Below are 18,941 nucleotides of genomic sequence, written 5' to 3' on the forward strand. Positions count from 1 at the left end.
ACACCCGAGGACTCAGTACAGGAGCCGGATTTTCGCTAGTCGCCTGAGCCCTGGTGGGAGGCGTCCTATGGCGAAAAGGATCAGTTTGGGTTATGTCAGTGAGAGAGTCAGCAGTTCTTCTGACGCAAAAGGCGCTCAGTCAAATCAGATGAATATAGACAAGAAAAGAAGCTGGCCCTTTCCTACCCTTCGGCTGACATTACTAGCTGGAGGGTTTAAACGCTTGGAGAACGGTGCCTGTTTTGCCTTAGTGGGTGTGGAGCCACTAGGTGTCACCTGAGGTTCCGCGGGTCAGGAGAAGGATAACAGGTTTTGGAGTCAAATGCAACACCTTGGCTCCAAGCTCACTCCAGCCAGCTCCTTCCCAGCTCTGTGACCTTGGTCAGATCACGTCTCTAAAGCTGGGTTTGCTCCTCTGTGCAGTGGGGTGAGAGATGCGGAATCAGTGCTGAGCAGTACAGGAGAGCAGCTTCCCAGTGAAGCCCTGGGAAAGGCTTTGGCAGTGGTCTTTCAACCTGTCTGGTTAGATGCCCTCAGGGAAGTTGGAAGCTTGCAGGGTTGGAACTATTCCAAGGAAGGGAAATGTATTACCTTCCAGAACAGTAAGTTACTTTTACAGTAAGTTTCAGCTGTGACTGAAAGTTCTGCCTTGTACTGAGTCAAAGTATATACATACCGGGCTTCCCTGGTGGCGCAGTGGTTGAGAGCCTACCTGCTGATGCAGGGGACACAGGTTCATGGCCCGGTCCGGGGAGATCCCACATGCCGCGGAGCGGCTGGGCCCGTGAGCCATGGCCGCTGAGCCTGCGCGTCCGGAGCCTGTGCTCCGCAGCGGGAGAGGCCACAGCAGTGAGAGGCCCGCGTACTGGGAAAAAAAAAAAAAATTATATAAATAAATAAATAAATATATACATATATATACACATACCCCTGTACTTTGTGTCCCTAGGTACGGGTTTGACCCTACACAGAATACCTGGCATGTTTATGAGTCCTGTGCTTTCTGATGGGAATGGGAATGATGGTCCCATTTACTATTTGGAGTTGAAATCTTCTTACCAAGTTATATATCAGATTCAGGATATTGTCTACTCCAGTCTCCAGTATAGAGATCCCTGAGAAGAAGAAAAAAAGTGCAATGAAGTGTAGACAGTATCTACACTAGTTGGGGCATAAGGGGACACACACACCCAAAAAAAAATACCATTTGTACACCCATCTTTCTCTTTTCTATCATCTGCTTAAGCGTTCTTCATAGAACTTATTATCACCTAAGGCCATAATGTGTAATACTCCCCTCAGCTGAATATAAACTTTTTGAGATCAGATGTATTGCATCTCTCTCTCTCTCTCTCTCTCTATATATATATATATCTATATATCTCTCTATATCTCTCTATCCCCAGCACCTAGAACAAAGCCTGGCACATAGTATGCATTCAGTAAGTATGCGTGGAATGGGCTTAGAATGTAGAAAGCTGCAAAGAACGTCACTCCTAACATAATAATGAGAAAAGGCTGGATAACCTTTAAAATCATAACTTCTCTTGAGCCCATCAGAGAGCTGAGAGCAAAGCAACCAAGTAAACTGAATTCCAAAGAGAGCCTAGCCTCTCCAAACACACTTGGAACAAAGAGCTCTTTCACCTTTGGCAAAGCACAGGGGAAAGAGGTGGCTGCCATACAAGTGGGCAAGAGGAAATCAGTTAAAATTTTAATGAATTCTTAGAGGCCAAGCATGGGCTAGCATGTCAATTTGGAATAGCTAGAAGCCTCAGAAACAAGAAGAGTTTACATTCATTCACAAGCTCTTTTCCATAAACCTCCATCAGAAATCTTTCTTCATGAGAAAGATGGAGACAGAGATCTCTGACATCAGAGAGAAACCCCTTGGTAGGGCAGGCACCCAACTTTTGGGGGGTGGGCACAAAACCCCACCCGCTTCCCTTCTCTCTTAGAAAGCAGAAGCAGGAAATTCACTCTCCCTCAGGCTGCAAGCAAAGATCCATTGCTGCCAGGAGTAGAAGCAAAATCTAGTAATACCAAATCCTGAAGAGGATAGGAAATCCTCTTGCTCTCAAAGGAGGGTAGGCAGAAATTCATTGCTTCAGCTCTGAGCATAATAGAACACAGAAGAGCTTCGAAAGAAGGGCCCAGCCAACAGGCAGGCCCACGTTGCCCTCTGGGTACTGTCCTTGCCATCTGTGTCTTATGGGGATATCCTGGTGTGGCTCTGGCCAAGTGAGACAACATTTAGTTTATTTAGTCCATCCAGTCGGACAGGAGCTTGCTGAAAGCCAAGTGCCACTCTAGGAAAAACCAGACATGTTTACATAGTCATATGATGAATCACAAAGTTAGAATAAGCACAGATCTCATCCTTGCCCTGGTGGACTTTAGTTAGTGCTGAAAAGAAAACAAATTGCTGACTTAAAAAAACAACAACACACACACACAATGTAAGAGCTGAGTTGAATTTATTCAGTGTCTTCCTGAGGACTCTAACCCAGGAGACAGCCTTTCAGATAGCCTTGATGTACTGTTCCAAAGAGGTGAGGGAGGAGCCAGGATATATATGAATTGGGGAGGGGGGCTGGAAAAAAACATGTAGTTGAACGTCAAAAGATTACTGGGAATCACAAAAACAGACATCTCAAGTTAATGATTTTAGTGCTTTTCTCTGTATGGGAAGATAACAAGAATCTGGGGTTACTGAAATTTTTCCTTAGTTGTGTATCTTAACTATCTCAGGGCCAGTATCCAAAGGACAGAATGATTCCTGTTTTTCACCATCCTGAATTCCCCTCAGGTACACTGTCAGTGGGTGACTGCAGTGGCTATTGGCTTGATCCTTGTAGAACTGGAATGGCAGGCAACTTACAAAGTGAACACTATCTCAGACATGCCATTTCTGTACAGGTCAGATACTTTTGAAAATGAGCTCATGGACTCATGAGCAACCTTATCTGCTTTTTTTAAAAAATTAATTAATCAATTTATTTTGGCTGTGCCAGGTCTTAGTTGCAGCACATGGGATCTTTAGTTGCGGCCTGCAGGATCTTTTAGTTGCAGCATGCGGGCTTCTTAGTTGTGGCATACATGCGGGATCTAGTTCCCCGACCAGGGATCTGCATTGGGAGCGCGGAGTCTTACCCACTGGGCCACCACGGAATTCCCAGTCTTATCTGACTTCCACCAATCCGTACATGCTCAGGCAGTGCACTTGTCACCAAACTGAACTTGGGTCTGCTTGCCCGCTGCACAACAAAGCCAGTTTACTGACACTGGGTTGTGGTGAAGGAAAACACATTGCTTATTGCAGGCACCAAGCAAGGAGAATGGGCAGCTCATGCTCCAAGACCCAAACTCCTCGATGGTTTTCAGGGAATGGGTTTTAAAGGCAACATTGGGGTGAGGGTTTCAGCTCGTGGGCTTTCTTCTGATTGGTTGGTGGTGAGTTAACAGGGTGATATTTCAGGAACCTTCTGGTTCCAACCAGTCTGGGGTCAATGTGCTTGGGGTCAGCATGTAGTCAACAACCTCCACCTGCATGGGGTCTTAGTTTCTGCAGAACAACTCAAAGATGCATCAGATTGTTCTGACAGTTGTTATGAGGATGAACCAAGACTCTGCTCTATCGATGAACTAGTTTCTTGACTGCTTTTCCTTTGTTTCTACATTTCCTCACTTCCTTGATTAGTAGCTGCTTGAGTCTGGTCTTTGGAACTCAGGGAAGTTCTGGGAGACTAAAGCCGTTTTTCACAAACAAGAGACAGGGGACACAGAGGGGCTTTTGTACCCAGGAGGGCCCTGCGGAGTCCTGCTTGGCTTCACACTTCTGGAAATTCACAAATGCCCTCTCCGTCCCCGTTTATTTGGCTGCGTTGTGTGGCTTGTGGGATCTTAGTTCCCTGACCAGGGATCGAACCCGTGCCCCCTGTGTGGAAGCGCGGAGTCCCAGCTCCTGGACTGCCAGGGAATTCACCTTGATTGATTTTTTTTAATAAATTTATTTATTTTATTTATTTATTTTTGGCTGGGTTGGGTCTTCATTGCTGCACGCAGGCTTTCTCTAGTTGTGGCAAGTGGGGGCTACTCTTCATTGTGGTGCGCAGGTTTCTCATTGCGGTGGCTTCTCTTGCTGTAGAGCATGGACTTTAGGTGCGTGGGCTTCAGTAGTTGTGGCACGTGGGCTCATAGTTGTGGCTCATAGGCTCTAGAGCGTAGGCTCAGTAGTTGTGGCGCACGGGCTTAGTTGTTCCGCGGCACGTGGGATCTTCCTGGACCAGGGCTCGAACCCGTGTCCCCTGCATTGGCAGGCGGATTCTTAACCACTGCGCCACCAGGGAAGCCCCTTGATTGATCTTTTAAAAGTAGAAATTTAGGACTTCCCTGGTGCTCCACAACAAGAGAAGCCATTGTGACAAGAAGCCCGTGTACTGCAACGAAGAGTAGCCCCCACTCGCCACAACTAGAGAAAGCCCGCGCATAGCAACGAAGACCCAACTCAGCCAAAAATAAAATAAATAAATTTATTTAAAAAAAAAAAGAAATTTAAGCTGATGCCATTACTGCCTTTAATGGGATAAAAGATTTAGAATCCTCATTACTGTGACATTTGCAACATTACAATATTATAAAAAATAATTGGATAGTGAAATGAAAAATTATGTTTACACAAAACCTGTACTTGTATGTTTATAACACATTTATTTGTAATCAAAAAATAGAAACAACCCAAATATCCTTCACTTGGACTAACAAACCATGGTAAATGCATTCAATGTAAACTACCCACAATAAGTAGTAACAAACTGATCCGTGAAACCACGTGGATGGATCTCAGACGAATTATGTGAAGTGAAAGATAAGACAATTTCAAAAAGCTACATATTGTATGATTCCATTCACATGACATTCTGGAAAAGGCAAAACTGCGGAAACAAGACAGATCAGTGGTTTCCAGGGGCTGGAAATACAAGGAGGGGTTGATTACAGAGGACCAGGCAGAAATCTGGAGAGTGAGGGGACAGTTCTCTATCTCGTTTGTGGTGGTGGTTACATGACGTATGTGCATTTGTCAAATTATACACTAAACAGGGTGCATTTTACTGTATGTAAATTATACCTTAAAAAATAAAAAAAAGATGGGAAACAAAGACGTGCTCAGTAATATAAGACTTCTCACACATGGAATGTCATTAAACATTTTTAGTGGAAGCATATTTAGGGACAGGAGAAAATGCTCATGATCAAATATTAAGAAAATGAAGCAGGGTACCAAACTACGTTTAGAGTATGATCCCAATTTTGTAAAAAACACACACATTAATGATAAGGGCAATGAAACATGGGCACATGTGTATGTATAGAAAAAAGACTAGAAAAAATGCACCAGAATGTCAGCAGTATTACCTCTGGATGTTGGGACTTTAATGTTTTTCTGAATACTTTTGCTTAGTTTCCAAGTTTTCATCTGAACCTTTGTTCCTTTTACAACTACTGAGTGGTCGTTAACATTGTTATTTGAAAACTATTATAGAGGGGCAGGAGCAGCCTGGCTAATCTTGACCAGGAAGTGGCCAATGAGCTGCACACAGTTCGCTTGCAGTCAGTTTCACCTTGTTGATCAAATGCCATCCGGCTCGGGGCTGTTTGTTCTCAGACCTCTTGGCCAGGCACTCGGGTTTCTGTGGCCTTCGGTTGCCATGCTGCACGTCAGGGCTTTAGCCCGCTGACGGCCAGTGTTACTTATCCTTTCCTCAGACAGTGATGTTATTTATGCAGTTCATTTGTTCATCTGTTCCTTCCTTCCTTCATTTCCTAGCCTTTTCCACAGACGATTTGAAGAGGTCTAAAACAGTCCAATCTGAGTTTTACTGGGTGGTCCAAAATTGATTTCATTTTTTCTTTTCAATTTCGCTCCAAAGCACTGGGGCGAGAGAGAAGATTAAGGTGCAGTGTCTGCACCAAGGAGCTTGCTGTTTAAGCAAGAAGATGTGCCCGTAGTGGCACTGAGGCGCTCCAGAGCACGGAGGAGGGCCTTTCAGGTCCGGCGTCTCGGAAATGCGGTAACTCCCATTCTGGTAGGTATGTTAATGAGCGCCACTGGGGGCAGGCACATCCTCGCCCTCTGAGGCCAGCGACCTCGTTGTCCAACAGCACAGCCTAGTGGGCAGGGACTGCACTGCACTACCCACGTCTGAACCTAGCTAGCTTGGCTGTATGGTATGGTACCTTGGGCAACTTACCTACCCTCTCTGTGCCTCAGGTTCCTTACCTATAGAAATAGGAATAATAATATTTACCTAGTTCATAGGGCTGCTTTGTTAAATATTAATAAATGTTAAAGAGTTTAGAGCAGGGTCTGGCTCAGAGTGAAATACAAATGTTTACTATCATTGCCATTTTATAGATGAGCAAACCAAGCCTCGGAGAAATTAAGTATTTTGCTCAAGGTAACATAGCTAAGTGAGGCCCCACAATTGGGGCCAAGTTTGAGTGCAGAGAATATGGCCTCACAGTCCATGCTCTTAACCACTGGCTTCATTTTTACACCTTTGTAAGACTCATTAATTTTCAGAGAAGAAAAAAATATTGTGTCAGGTTTTGGTGTGGAAAACCCAGACCTCTTCTGTACAGTTTCAGAGATGCATGAATATATGGCTTGGAGGAAGCATTCACGCCCAGCCTCTGGCTGGGGAAAGTCCGGAGTCTCCATCTGGGGTCTGCATACTTTGGTTATTACTGGCTTGAGTTAGGATGGTGTTTGGGGGTGAGACCATTTTCACAACAAGGTGCCCATCCGACCCTCACGAGGCAGCTCTCCCTCTACTACGTGGCTGCCTCCTAACCCTCCCTGCCCCTTGCCAGGGATGGGAGGTCACATTGGCCTGTGTCCCTTGCTCCCTGGGCTCTCTTTGTCCTTAGCGTGCCCACCTCCTCAGCCCAGACTGTGGTTGATCAGTCTCTGGGTCCCCAGAGCTGGGTTAGGAGCATCTGCTGGTTATATGAACAAATCCAGGAGGACACGGAATTGCTGGTATTTGGGGCAGCTCTGACTTGCTCAGAGGGTGGTCCTGGGTCAGCGTCAGCTGGGGACTTGTTAGATGTGCAAGCCCTGGGCCTCACCCCCCAACCTGGTGACTCAGAAACTCGGGAATGTGGCCCAGCAAGCTGGGTTGTAACAAGCCCTCTAGATGTTTGAGAACCAGCAGTTTAGACAACAGCATCTGCTGTCTGGAGTTGGGCATCGGAGTTCAAACCCCACCTCTACCCTGACTTGCTGTGTGGCCCGATGTAAGTCACTCAAGCTCTCTCGTTTGTTTCCTCAACTATAAAATGGTGCTCATACATCGTGAGGAGATTTCTATGATCCTTTGCAGGGAAAGGTGCTCAGCACAGGGCCTGGCATGTAGCTGATACATGTTTAGCCCAAGGCTGGTTGGAAACAGCAGGCTGAGAAGCTGCCTGTCCCCCAAGAGTGCCAGGGTCAGCCTGGCTCCTCTGACCCTGTGCTTGGCAGTGGCCCTGCCTGGTGGGGCATGAGTCTCATACCTCAACCTGGGTCTGTCCTTCCCCGGGCAGCAGAGCTGCTTCTATGCCGGGCCCAGGCCTCTCCACCAGGGGGGCCCAGGCCTCTCCACCAGGGGGGCCCAGGTCTGTCCATTGAGGCGCTGTGGCTCGGCCCTTCTGCTCGCTCCCTCCAGAGACCACAGAGGTCCAGCCCGGAGGTCACTGCGGGCCCGTCTAAGGGAAAACTAAGGCCCGGAAAGGGGCACACACCTCCTGCCGGTGTCTGGGCAGGGGTGCAGAGAGGCGCAGAGAGGGCAGCTGCCACCCTGGAGAGAGCTGGGGCTGTGAGAAGGGGTGGGGGGGGATGAGAGGCAGTTTCCAGGACACCTTGAGAGCAGGGCCCCGACCTGGCAAGTTCTCCCGCTTCTGGACACCCAGCTCAGAGAGGCTCAGGCACCTGCTTGGGCTTCAGGGCCCACAGGGGTGGAGGTCCCCCCAGGCTGCCCACAGCCCAGCCTGACCTCTACCCAGGCGGGGACACTTCCCGCTGGAAGTGGGGGAAACAGCTCAAGGACCCCATAGTGCCCACCCCTTAGGGTCTTGGAGCCGGGTTGGGAGGCCCTGTTTGTCCAAATTTCCTGAGACTTGTAGGCTGACCTCCAGAATCCACCACGCACACTCAGGAGACCATCCTGCCCCCTCATCTCCGGCCACTGCGGCCAGTTATCACAGTGACTCCGTCTCTCCCTGATCTCTGGAGTCCCCTGAAGGCAAACATGGGCCCTTCCTCATGTCTGTCCTGGCACCACCGAGTCTTGCACACAGTAGGTGCTCAAGAACTGCTTGATGAATGAATACAACCCAGGAACAGAAAATAGGGAGGGAGGGAGGCAACTGCCTGCCAGGAGGGGCTATTCGGGGTCAGACCTGGCTCAGCTACTCCAGCCACTTGCTCTGTGGCCACAGGCACATCACTCCTGACCCTCACTTGGCCTCAGTTTCCCCAGGAACAAGGAGGGGCCCCTCAGCTTCCCACACCCCTATCCCATGGATGGCAAGCGGCCCCCCAAGCCTGCCCCCTAGGACTTGAGGCATTGGCACAGCCCAGATCCACAGGCCACCCAGAGAAGGCCAGGCCGGGCAAGGGGACTGGCCTGCCTGTGTTTAGGTGGGTAAGGGCCCTGCAGGGAAGCCTGGGACACCGAGGCCAGCCCTGTCCTCCATGTGCAGGGACTCCAGAAGACCCAGTGTTTTAGCTCATACTGTGGCATCAGATCCCTGCCCAGGTCACTAGGCCATAGGTCACTTGCCCTCTGGTCATTACTGGGGGGCTTGGAGAGGAGGAAGTACTCCACCCCCCGCCCCGCTGAGGGAAGTGGGGTGGGGTGGGCTGCTGAGAGCCCTGGGGACCCCTGCGGGTGGTGTGGATGCAGCAGTGATCCAGGGGGAGAAGGGGCAGCTTGGCCCAGGCAGTGGCTATGGGGGTGGGGAAGGACAGAGAGGCAAAGAGGGCTCAGTGGCCCAGCATGGAGGGCATGGGAGGGGCAGCCAAGGATGCCAGAGGGTCCTGACCGGGGACCAGGAGGGTGAGGTGTCACGCATAATCATGGCAAAAGTTATCATCTCCCGAGCACCTGTGGCCTTTCACCCCTTTATCCTAACCCCCACCCGGGAGGCAGGTATCACACTTGCCTGAGAAGATGAGGCCCAGGAGCGAGTTAAGGCTTACAGGCTCACCCCGAGGGCCGGGCCGGGAGAGGATAGGTGGGCAGTGTGGGCCCTTCAGGCTTCCTCGCAGGAGCTCTGAGGATACAGGAAACTGAGAAAAGGGCCTCGCCGAGCAGCGGCTGTTTCGGCCTGACTTTTGAGGGTTCCTCCTGCTTACCCACCTTGTTCTTTATCCGCCAGTGGAGAAAGCGAGGACGGGCTTGCCCTCGAGAGTCCTGCAGATGTGGGTTTGAATCACGGTTCGGTCACAGGACCTTGGGCAAGTCACTGGACTTGAATTTCCAGACCTTCTGTGTCTTCTGCAAAGTGGGGTGACTCCAGCCTCCCCCATGCGCTGGCATCACAGTACACGAGCTCACCAAAAGCCCAGCAGGCCCAGCTCAGGAGACGGGACTGGGTGCCTGCTCTGACCCCTCCCTTCTGCTCTGGCCCAGCTTGTCTCTCGGAGGAGCCTGGGGCTGGCGAGGCAGAAGCTGGTGACTGCCCTGGGCAGCGGGCAGCTGCGATGGGCTCCAGCTTCTCCTCAGAAGTGGAGAGCGGGGGCCCCATCACCATCAGACCAGGTGGCAGATGACAGATTCATCCTTGGCCCTTAATGAGCTGGCAAAGTTAACCTGCCGTGGCGGCTACCCCCTCACTCCTGCACCCCTGTGAGGGCCTGGTGCCCAGATGGGGCACTTCTCTGGCAGCCTGACCGACGTCAGTGAGTCCAGCAGCCCTCACACCTCTCCTTTCCCGCCTTGCCCTGGCCTCCTTCCGACTCCGGTCACCCCGAGGGTGAGGGTGGAGGGCTCTTCAGGGATCTTACTCGGTGCCACAGGCCAGCGGGGACTCCTGGGGTGAGCCTGGCTCTTGGAGCCTCTGCTTCTTTCTCTGTAAAATGGAAACGGGGAGACTCATCTCACTCACAGCGTGTTTGGAGATGGGCATGTTCCTTGCAGATAAGTAGAGAGGGCTCAGTGCACAGCGGGTGCTCAGGAAATACGTTGAGGGAAGCTCGGGTGATGAGTGGTCTCTGGGCTGGTCCTGCTATTTGGGCCTTGGGGAGTGGGCAGGGAGGCCTGCTGCCCACACAGGGGGAGCCTAGGCCACACAGCGGCAGGTTTGGGGGAGAGAAGAACTGCAAGGGGCTCCGGTGCCTCAATTCCCCAACCTCTAGCTTGGCAGGGGCAGTGGGACAGGGACACGGCCCCCTGGGCAGTGGTCTTGTACCTGGGATCTTGCCTGGCTCCAGAGCTGGTGCATAAACGCCAGTGAAGACACGTCCACCAGCTGATGAGAGCATGCGGCACACGCACAGCACAGAGACTGTCATACTCACGAGATCAACTGTTTATTGATTTTTTTCCTAAAATACTATGCGTTTAAAGAAACACCTAAACTGAAAAGACGTGACAATTTTTGGTACATCTGTAGCAAAGGAATGAGGATTTCTGCTGGTAAGTGTTCATGACAGACAGACACACATCCATTTTCCAAGCAAGACATCAAGCTCACTGGAAACACTGAATAAAATGCATAGCTTGTGATGGCAGCAGCCACTTCTCCAATGTCTGAGTTACACAAAATAAAGGTTATCCCTCCCTCCCCTGCCCCATGATTACAGTGTAGCTTCCGGCCCCAGCACGCCTGCTCCCTGATGACTAAGGATACTGAGAAGAGACCCTTGTGCTAGGGGGGTGAGACCCAGCTTTTGTTTGCTCACGAGGAATACAGATGACAGTGAAATCTTCAACTGCTGGAAAGACACGGGAGGTTTGTACAGTGTTCTGCTACAGAAAGGACTAAGGCTAGTTAGAAGTTGGACCCACAGCTAGCCAGTGAGGACAGACTTCCCTACAGCAGGCTCCACTTCAGAGAGGCCCAGGGCCCGAGCCCGGAGGGTCTCAGCTGACCAGCCAGGCCTGTGCCCAAATGCCACGGTCTTTAAGCAGTTTACAAATTAAACCCACTGTCAAAAGCTGTTAAATCTCATTAACACAGTAGACGAGCTCTTTAGATTCTCTGAATATCAAATAATATATACAGATATACACCAAGACATGACAGTCTAACATAAAGCATCTTAACTATAGATGCATTCACTTGAAAAGTTAGTCTTCTTATTTTTTAACCTTTCAAATCACTGATAAAATTGTTAATTTGCATGAGTGAAGTTTTAAGCACAGAGTGAAAACAGTTTTTAAATATGGTGACTTTAGAGAGTTCTACATAAGGTTATTTGCGAAAGTCATATTTGGATGCCCCAAATGTGGACAAGCATTCACAACAGGAATCCAGCCATGTGTTCCCATCTTTCTACTGCAATCTCTTGTCTCAAACATTGTCTGTCCAGATGAGCTACTGGCTCTCGCAGCTTGCCCCAGGCAGTGGCATGGTTGATTAACAGTACGACATGGAAATGGAGATATTTCCTTAAGACTGGTGTACATCCATCTATGCCATAATTTAAGTATAAATGAATGGAAGAACATGTATATAAAAAAGTAACTGTACACAGCCTTTAAATTAAAAACCTCAAAGTCCTCCCTCAGAAAATGGCATGTAAGTTTGTTCATCTAAGTTGCAGGTGATGGGACTCGTCAGAGAAAGTAATCAGTGGAACCAGAATCAGTGTAACCCACCATTACCATGGACTTGGAGGAGAGGAGGAAAGACAAGGTCAAGAATATACAGATCCATGATAAGCCAACACACAGCGAGTGGGGGAGCGGGGGCAGGGGAGGGTCCCGGCGATTTCTGTTGTACTGCATCTTCCTGTGCTCAGATCTCTCCATTTGCACTGTGGAAAGGGTGCCGAGTCCCAGGTAAAAGGACCAGCTTGTCTGCCTTCAAGAGACACCATGAAGCCAAGAGCAATGGAACCATCATCTTTTGCAGGAAAAGGAGTGGATGCCCACACAGCTGGCTGGAGGCACCAGAGCCCGGGGCCAATGGCTAACAGAGCCCCTGGGACCTCCACCTCCACCCCTCCGCCAGCCAGCCCACCAGCCCGTCACTGGATCGCCTCGACGTAATTCGCTGGGTACAGGCCAACCTGTCCGTTGTCCAACCGTCCCTTGCACCAGCCCTGCTCATCCTCATCCTCTATCTTGGTCAGCTCATCCCCTGCAAGACAGAAAGGAAGCGGTCTTGGTGACCACAGGGTCAGAGAATCACCCTCATGTTTTAGCCCCCACCCTGGGCCCACAGAGGGTCCCTAACTTGGGTGGGAGGGGCAGGCATTCTCCTGGGGGCAACGTGGCCCGAGGGCCTGGCTCTTTCTCTATCAAGTTGCATCTGAGGTTTCGTGTTTCGTCATGGGGGCCTCTGAGAGATCTAAAGACCCAGGTCTTTCACACAGTGATCCGAAAGCAAGCTGTTCTCAGTTGCCAGCGGGGCTCCCACAGAGACTGCAGAATTAAACGCTGCAGGACTTTTGCCTCCCTGACTGTCCCAGGCCAGGTCAGAGGAATCCTTTCACAGGGTCTGTGCCACCTCCCTCACAGCCCTGTACTGCCATCCTTCCTTCCCTTGGGCCCTGGCCCGCCTGATCTTCTTGTATCTCCTCCAGCACTCGTTGCCATGGTCTTGGTGCCTTCATTTAATGTGTGTCTAGACTGCAGGCTGTGGGAGCGTTGGGGACCCATTATTCTATCCCCAGCAGCTAGCTCACAACATTTGTCCTCTGACTTAAGGAAATCAACCCCTCCCAACACTGAGAGTGTCGGCACGGTTCTGGAATCTCCCCATGGCTCTGTGTTAGTGCAGTTTGATTTATCTTTTGTTTGTTCAAGCATGAAGGAACCTCTACATCACACCAAGGCCCTGGGTGGTGAAGGAGATACAGACACGAGAGAGGGACAGATGGAGCCCTGGTTCCTCAAGGAGACAGGCCAGGGGACAAGGACCAAAGGTGTGGTCAGGGCTGAGGTGGAGGGAGGTCCAGGCGTGGCATTTTCCTGTTCAGGACAGACAGAGCAGCCCAGACCAGGGGACAGGAAGGAGCTCTGGCCGGTGACCACCTTGCAGAGATGGCTGTGGGGACTGGCAGAAGACAGGCCAGCTGAGGCCTGTCCTTATTGGTCACTTTGCAGCTTTGTATTTCCTGTTGGCATTTTGGTCCATTTTTCAGGGTCAGTTGCATTTTTTTCCCTCAGGCAATTAAGCCTTGTTTAGCAACATTTCCCTGACTCCTTATTTTGTGTAGCAGCAATACTGATCCAGATGCCTGGGGGGCCAATACCTGGGCTGCTGGGAGACCTGGCCAAGGCCCCATCCCTGGAGCTAGCTGCCTCATCTGTGGACCGGGGGAAGGGTGGGGGGGCACTGTGAGGACTAAGTGTTAAAACACAAAAGGGCCCTGGGTCCACGTAGCGAGCATTCGGTAAACGGGGGCTGCCATTACTCCCATGAGCGAGATGGCTCTGCCCGCTGCTGTGCACCTGACCCGCTTCTGTCAGCACCCGTGCTCATGCAAGTCTGGCTTGGCAACATCAGGAGCGAATGCAGGGGGCCGAGGTGTGGCGTGCTGAGCGGTAAACCTCATCTTCGCCCACCCCCAGGTGCCCCCGTGGGCCCCTGGCAGGGGCGACACTGACGACTGGTGTTTCTCCCATCAGACCCTGATGAGCGAGGCTGCCCGGAGCCGACGGGGCACCAGCTCTATTATGCTGTCACGTGGTGAAAAGTGCACCAAGTGAAGACTCTGCAGGCTCCCAAGGCCCAGAGAAGTGGAGAGCGGCCAGAGCGTGCTTAAGACAGAGGAAGCAGTATGGGCCGGGAACTAATGTCACGTCGGGGAAAAGAAAAATAACACAGAAAACAGACGAAACTAATAGGAACCTTCCAAGTTGTGGAAATGTAAACCAGTGACTAGAAACATTCATTTCAGTTTGCTTTTGGTAATTCACTGGGAACAGAAGGAAACATTTTAAATCTATAAAACTGCTGACTAATCCAATAGGTAAAATTTAGAGGGAATTCCCTGGCAGTCCAGTGGTTAGGACTTGGCGCTTTCACTGCCGGAGACCAGGTTCAATCCCTGGTCAGGGAACTAAGATCCCACAAGCTCTACAGTGGGGCCAAATGAGAAAAAGAAAGATTTAGAAAGAATGAGAAATTAAAAATCAATCAATCAACAAACAAAGCAGGGGGGAAACAACCCCAACCAAAGATGTCAGAAAACTCGAGGTAATTCCCTGGTGGTCCAGGGGTTGGGACTCTACCCTTCCACTACAGGGGGTGTGGGTTCGATCCCTGATCAGGGAACTAAGATCCCGCAAGTTTCAAGGCACACCCCCCCACCCCACCAAAAAAAAAGAAAAGAAAAGAAAACTCAACAAAGGTGTTTAAAGACACGTAAGAGGGGCTTCCCTGGTGGCACCGTGGTTGAGAGTCTGCCTGCTGATGCAGGGGACACGGGTTCGTGCCCCGGTCCGGAAGATACCACATGCCGCAGAGCGTCTAGGCCCGTGAGCCATGGCCGCTAAGCCTGTGCGTCCGGAGCCTGTGCTACACAACGGGAGAGGCCACAACAGTGAGAGGCCCGCGTACAGAAAAAAAAAAAAAAAAAAGACACGTAAGAACTTTCTACATCCAGGGCTTCCCTGGTGGTGCAGTGGTTAAGAATCCGCCTGCCAATGCAGGGGACATGGATTCGAGCCCTGGTCTGGGAAGATCCCACATGCCGTGGAGCAACTAAGCCCGCAAGCCACAACTACTGAGCCCAAGTGCCACAACTACTGAAGCCCACGCACCTAGAGCCCGTCCTCCGCAACAAGAGAAGCCACCGCAATGAGAAGCCTGTGCACCACAATGAAGAGTAGCCCTGGCTCACCAAAACTAGAGAAAGCCTGCGCACAGCAACGAAGACCCAGCGCAGCCAAAAATAAATAAATTAAATAAATTAAAAAAAAAAAAAAGAAAAGAACTTTCTACAACCAGAGGCACCCAATGACCAACCCTGGGGTCGAGTGTCTGGGGAGAGCTGGCCGGCCTGCTGAGTGCAGAGAGAAGGGCTTCCGGACACAGCCCCAGCCGGTGTGGGGTGGGGTCAGAAGTGAGGGTCCGTCCCAGAGATGGAGCATGGAGGGCACACTTTAGCCTGTGCTGGTTGAGTCAGGGCCCAGCACAGCCCCTGCCCTGGAGGGATGGATGCTGAATTTGGGCTGGCTTTGAGGAGGGGCAAGGCAGAAGGAAGGAACTTGGCTCCCTTTGGGCCCACTTGGCACAGGCCGATCAAGCGTCTCTGGACAGGCACTAAGGTAGTGCTCTTCAACTGGAGGGCTGCAACCCATTTGGTGAACTACAACCAGCATTAAAAAAAAAAAAAGGACAGGACAGAAAATCTCCACCCACAGAGCTCATACAATCAGGATCCAGACTGGTCTATAAAACCGGGGTTTCAGCTACTGGCAGCAAAGGTGTGTTGGTGGTAGGTGTGCACACAGCATGGCTGCAGGAAGAGTGTGAGAAGCACTGCCCCAAGATGAGGCTCTGCAGCCCCACGGACATGCTGCCTGCTATTCTGCGGTCTGGGCTCCTCTGCCAGCTGTGGGCCTCTGGAGAAAGGCTTCCCTTGGGGACCCATAGGGCAGCTGCTTCCAGAGAGCCTGGTGATCAGCATCTCCTGTGCACAGGCCTTAGCCCTGCTGAGGCAGCATCTTGGGCAAAGGCACATGGGCACCTCGCTGTCTTCTAAGCTTTGGTGTTGAGCATCTGCTACCTTTTTTTTTCAATTTATTTATTTTAATTATTTATTTATTTTTGGCTGCATTGGGTCTTCCTTGCTGCGTGCGTGCTTTCTCTAGCTGCGGAGAGTGGGGGCTACTCTTCATTGCGGTGTGTGGGCTTCTCATTGCGGTGGCTTCTCTTGTTGCGGAGCATGGACTCTAGGCAAGCAGGCTTCTGTAGTTGTGGCGCACGGGCTTAGTTGCTCCACAACATGTGGGATCTTCCCGGACCAGGGCTTGAACCCTTGTCCCCTGCATTGGCAGGCGGATTCTCAACTACCGCGCCACCAGGGAAGCCCCATCTGCTACTTTTAAAATGGGGGGTGGATTGGCGAACACACAAATGAAACTAGCAGGAAATTTTAGCAGACTTAAAAAACAACAACCTCCCCCAGCAGGCTGGAAGCACTCGCCCCAGATGCCAGCCGGGAGGGCCACCTACCAGCCTTGAAGCTCAGCTCATCGTGCTCCTGCCCTTCGTAGTCGTAAAGGGCCCGGACCCGCACTTCCGTCCCCGAGGGTGTGTCCTCGTCAAATGGATTTGAGTCCCCGTTGGCGTCCGTGGAGGAGAACGGGTTGTTAGACTCATCGTCTGACCAGTCCGTGGGGTAGCTCTGGGTCTTCTCGTAGCTGCTCACACTGCAAGAAAGGGTTGACCCAAGGGCCCTGAGCATGGGGTTGGCAGAGGCCTGAAGCCCTGCCTGGAGCCTTGGTCCCCGCCCAGGCAGCCGAGGGAGCCCTGGGGCTGGGCTGGGACCCCTTCTGCAGGATCACAGCCCCCTCAGCAGCCCTGCGTGGGCAGGCTCCCTGCGGGGCCGCCCGGCATGCCCATCTTCCTGTGCTGGTGTGCCGGGACCTTGACATGGGTTAACAGAGGGCAGAGAAAAAGCAACCACAGCTTGTTAATTGGTGCCTCCCTCCCTAAGAGATCGAGAAGCCAGAGACCGTCCACCAGCTGGCAGCCGGGCCACCTCCTGCAGGCCTCATGCATTGCTTTGAGTGCCGAGGGGGTGAGACCCTGGACAGAGAGGAGAGACAAAGGAGCGAGGTGGAAACCAGAGGGAAACGTTTGTTCACCAACTTTTTGGCCTTAATGTCCTCCTTCTCACTGACGGTGCTCCCCGTGTCGTCCTCGTCCTCGAAGGGGTTGTAGCTGGACAGTGACTGCGCTGACCGTGCGCTGTTGCTCGGGACACTAAAGTCGCTACGGGGAGAGAGAGAGCTTTCAGGGGACCCCAACTCGGTGGCCCCCAAGGTCCCGGGTGCTCCCAGCTGCAGGATCACAGGGCCAGGGTTTGAAGGGACAAATCGGCTCCCCGTCAAATAGGAGGAATATGTTGTTTGCGCAGAAAGCCTGTTTTAGCAAAACACTTGGCAACGCTTTGGCCGTTAATTGCGCTTTAAGTGTCTAAGAGAGAACAAGGTTTCCCTTTGCCCTCCTTGTGTCTGAACACAGTCTATCCTGAACAGGAGCCCTGAGGTGGGCACAGGCTTTCGCTGGAGCAAAGTGCTTCTGGGCTCAGGGGTTCTCTCCATAGTCCGCCCCACCTGGCTCTCTGCTGAGAGTTGGCAGCCGCCAGCCTGTGGGGCTCAGCCTGGCGAGGGTGACAGCCGGGGAGGCTCAGAGCCCTGCCGAGAGCAGGAGGGAGGCTCCCGGAGCTCTCCAGACCCCACAGAGCAGCGTACCCTCTCCTTCTGACTACAAAAGGGCCCAACAGCCTCCGCCCTGGTTCTTCTGGGTCTGCAACTTCCAAAATCGGAAGCAAAGCCTGCTGAATAGCCCTTTCTGGGAAGAAAGGACCCCTTTTGTGCTCCAGAGAGGGAAAATCCATCTGCTTAACTGTATCAACTGCCTACTGTGTGCCAGGCCCAGAGGGGACCAGAGAGAAATTTGACCCCAGCCTGGCCTGAGTGCTGACAGCCAGGTGATGAAATGCAGAGCGTAGAACAAGACGGTAGAGATAAGACAGGCCCCCGAGAGCCCACGCACCCCACTGTAGAACTCTGAGCTGAAGAACCGCACCACTGAGCTACAGGGCAGGGCTCCCCATGCCAGCACCACCTCCCAAGCCAGGGCGGCACGGAGCGGGCCCACAAAGTGCTGGGGGGATGGCTCAGTCAGAGAGGGGGAGGGTAGGCAAGGAAATGCTTCAAATGCCACCAGAGTGACCCCAAGTGGCCGGCAACTGCCTCACTGGTTTCAGGCCAGGCAAGAGGCACTGGGCCTATGCCTGCCTGCTGCCTACATCCGGGCCACATGTCTAAGACCACCAGGCCCTCCTCCCTCTTCGGCACCTTTCTCCAGCTGACCTGAAAGGGGGTTGGTGCTGGGCAGCTGAATTTGTGCAGCAGCCCTGGCCAGCCTAGGCCGCCCCACCCTGCCCATAGTCACACAGGTGCTGGCCTGACCCCTGGCACGGTGCTCACTGCTGCAGTCACTTAATCAGGCCCACCTGCCCAGATGGTGGCACAGCAGCTGAATGACAAGTGGCCATGTCAGCCCAGGGAGACTGGGCGGGGGCTTCAGTGCCCAGGGCTACAGAAAGGCCTGTGGAACCTGCGCTGACTCTTCCTAGGAAGCCACGAGCCTGAGGTGTGTTATCACCCAGCATTCCGTGGAGGCCTCTGGGCCCAGGGCCTGCAGGGCAGCCTCAGCTCTGCAGAGGACAGCAACACTATCTGCTGGGAACTCTGTGGCCTCACCTGGCACACACTTTCCAGGAGGTTCTAAAGGACCTCAGTGCCACCTCTTTGATCCAAACTCAGTTTTAGCAAACAATGAGGTCAGAAATAACCAGTGCTCTCAGCAAAGAGGTAATTTGAAAAAGGGGGCACTTGACAATGCCCCACCCCCGAATCAGGCACCTGCATACGGCACGGGAAGTAAGTACAAACCTGGCCAGGACACCTGAACCCTCTTGAAGGACCCCACCGACAGTGACCTCCACCTGCCCGTGTGCACCACTGGGGACACATAATGACCAG

The 18,941-nt window shown here is 52.0% G+C and overlaps 1 protein-coding gene across 2 annotated transcripts in view; it reads right to left on the reverse strand.

Annotated features, from left to right (window-relative positions):
- Positions 1-10,563: 10,563 nt before the first annotated feature.
- Positions 10,564-18,941, reverse strand: part of PACSIN2 (protein kinase C and casein kinase substrate in neurons 2) — a 139,707-nt gene continuing 131,329 nt past the window's right edge. The window contains exons 9-11 of one of the 2 annotated variants that reach the window (XM_060025791.1): positions 17,038-17,160; positions 16,399-16,595; positions 10,564-12,351 (exon numbers count right to left, since the gene is read on the reverse strand). In XM_060025791.1, coding sequence (XP_059881774.1) covers positions 12,239-12,351; positions 16,399-16,595; positions 17,038-17,160 — 433 coding nt within the window. In that variant the 3' untranslated portion in view covers positions 10,564-12,238. The remainder of the gene's footprint in view (positions 12,352-16,398; positions 16,596-17,037; positions 17,161-18,941) is intronic. The other variant, XM_060025793.1, reaches the window with a different exon arrangement.

The sequence above is a fragment of the Delphinus delphis genome, chromosome 11, assembly GCF_949987515.2.
Source record: "Delphinus delphis chromosome 11, mDelDel1.2, whole genome shotgun sequence".
In the NCBI taxonomy this organism is placed as follows: Eukaryota; Metazoa; Chordata; class Mammalia; order Artiodactyla; family Delphinidae; genus Delphinus; species Delphinus delphis.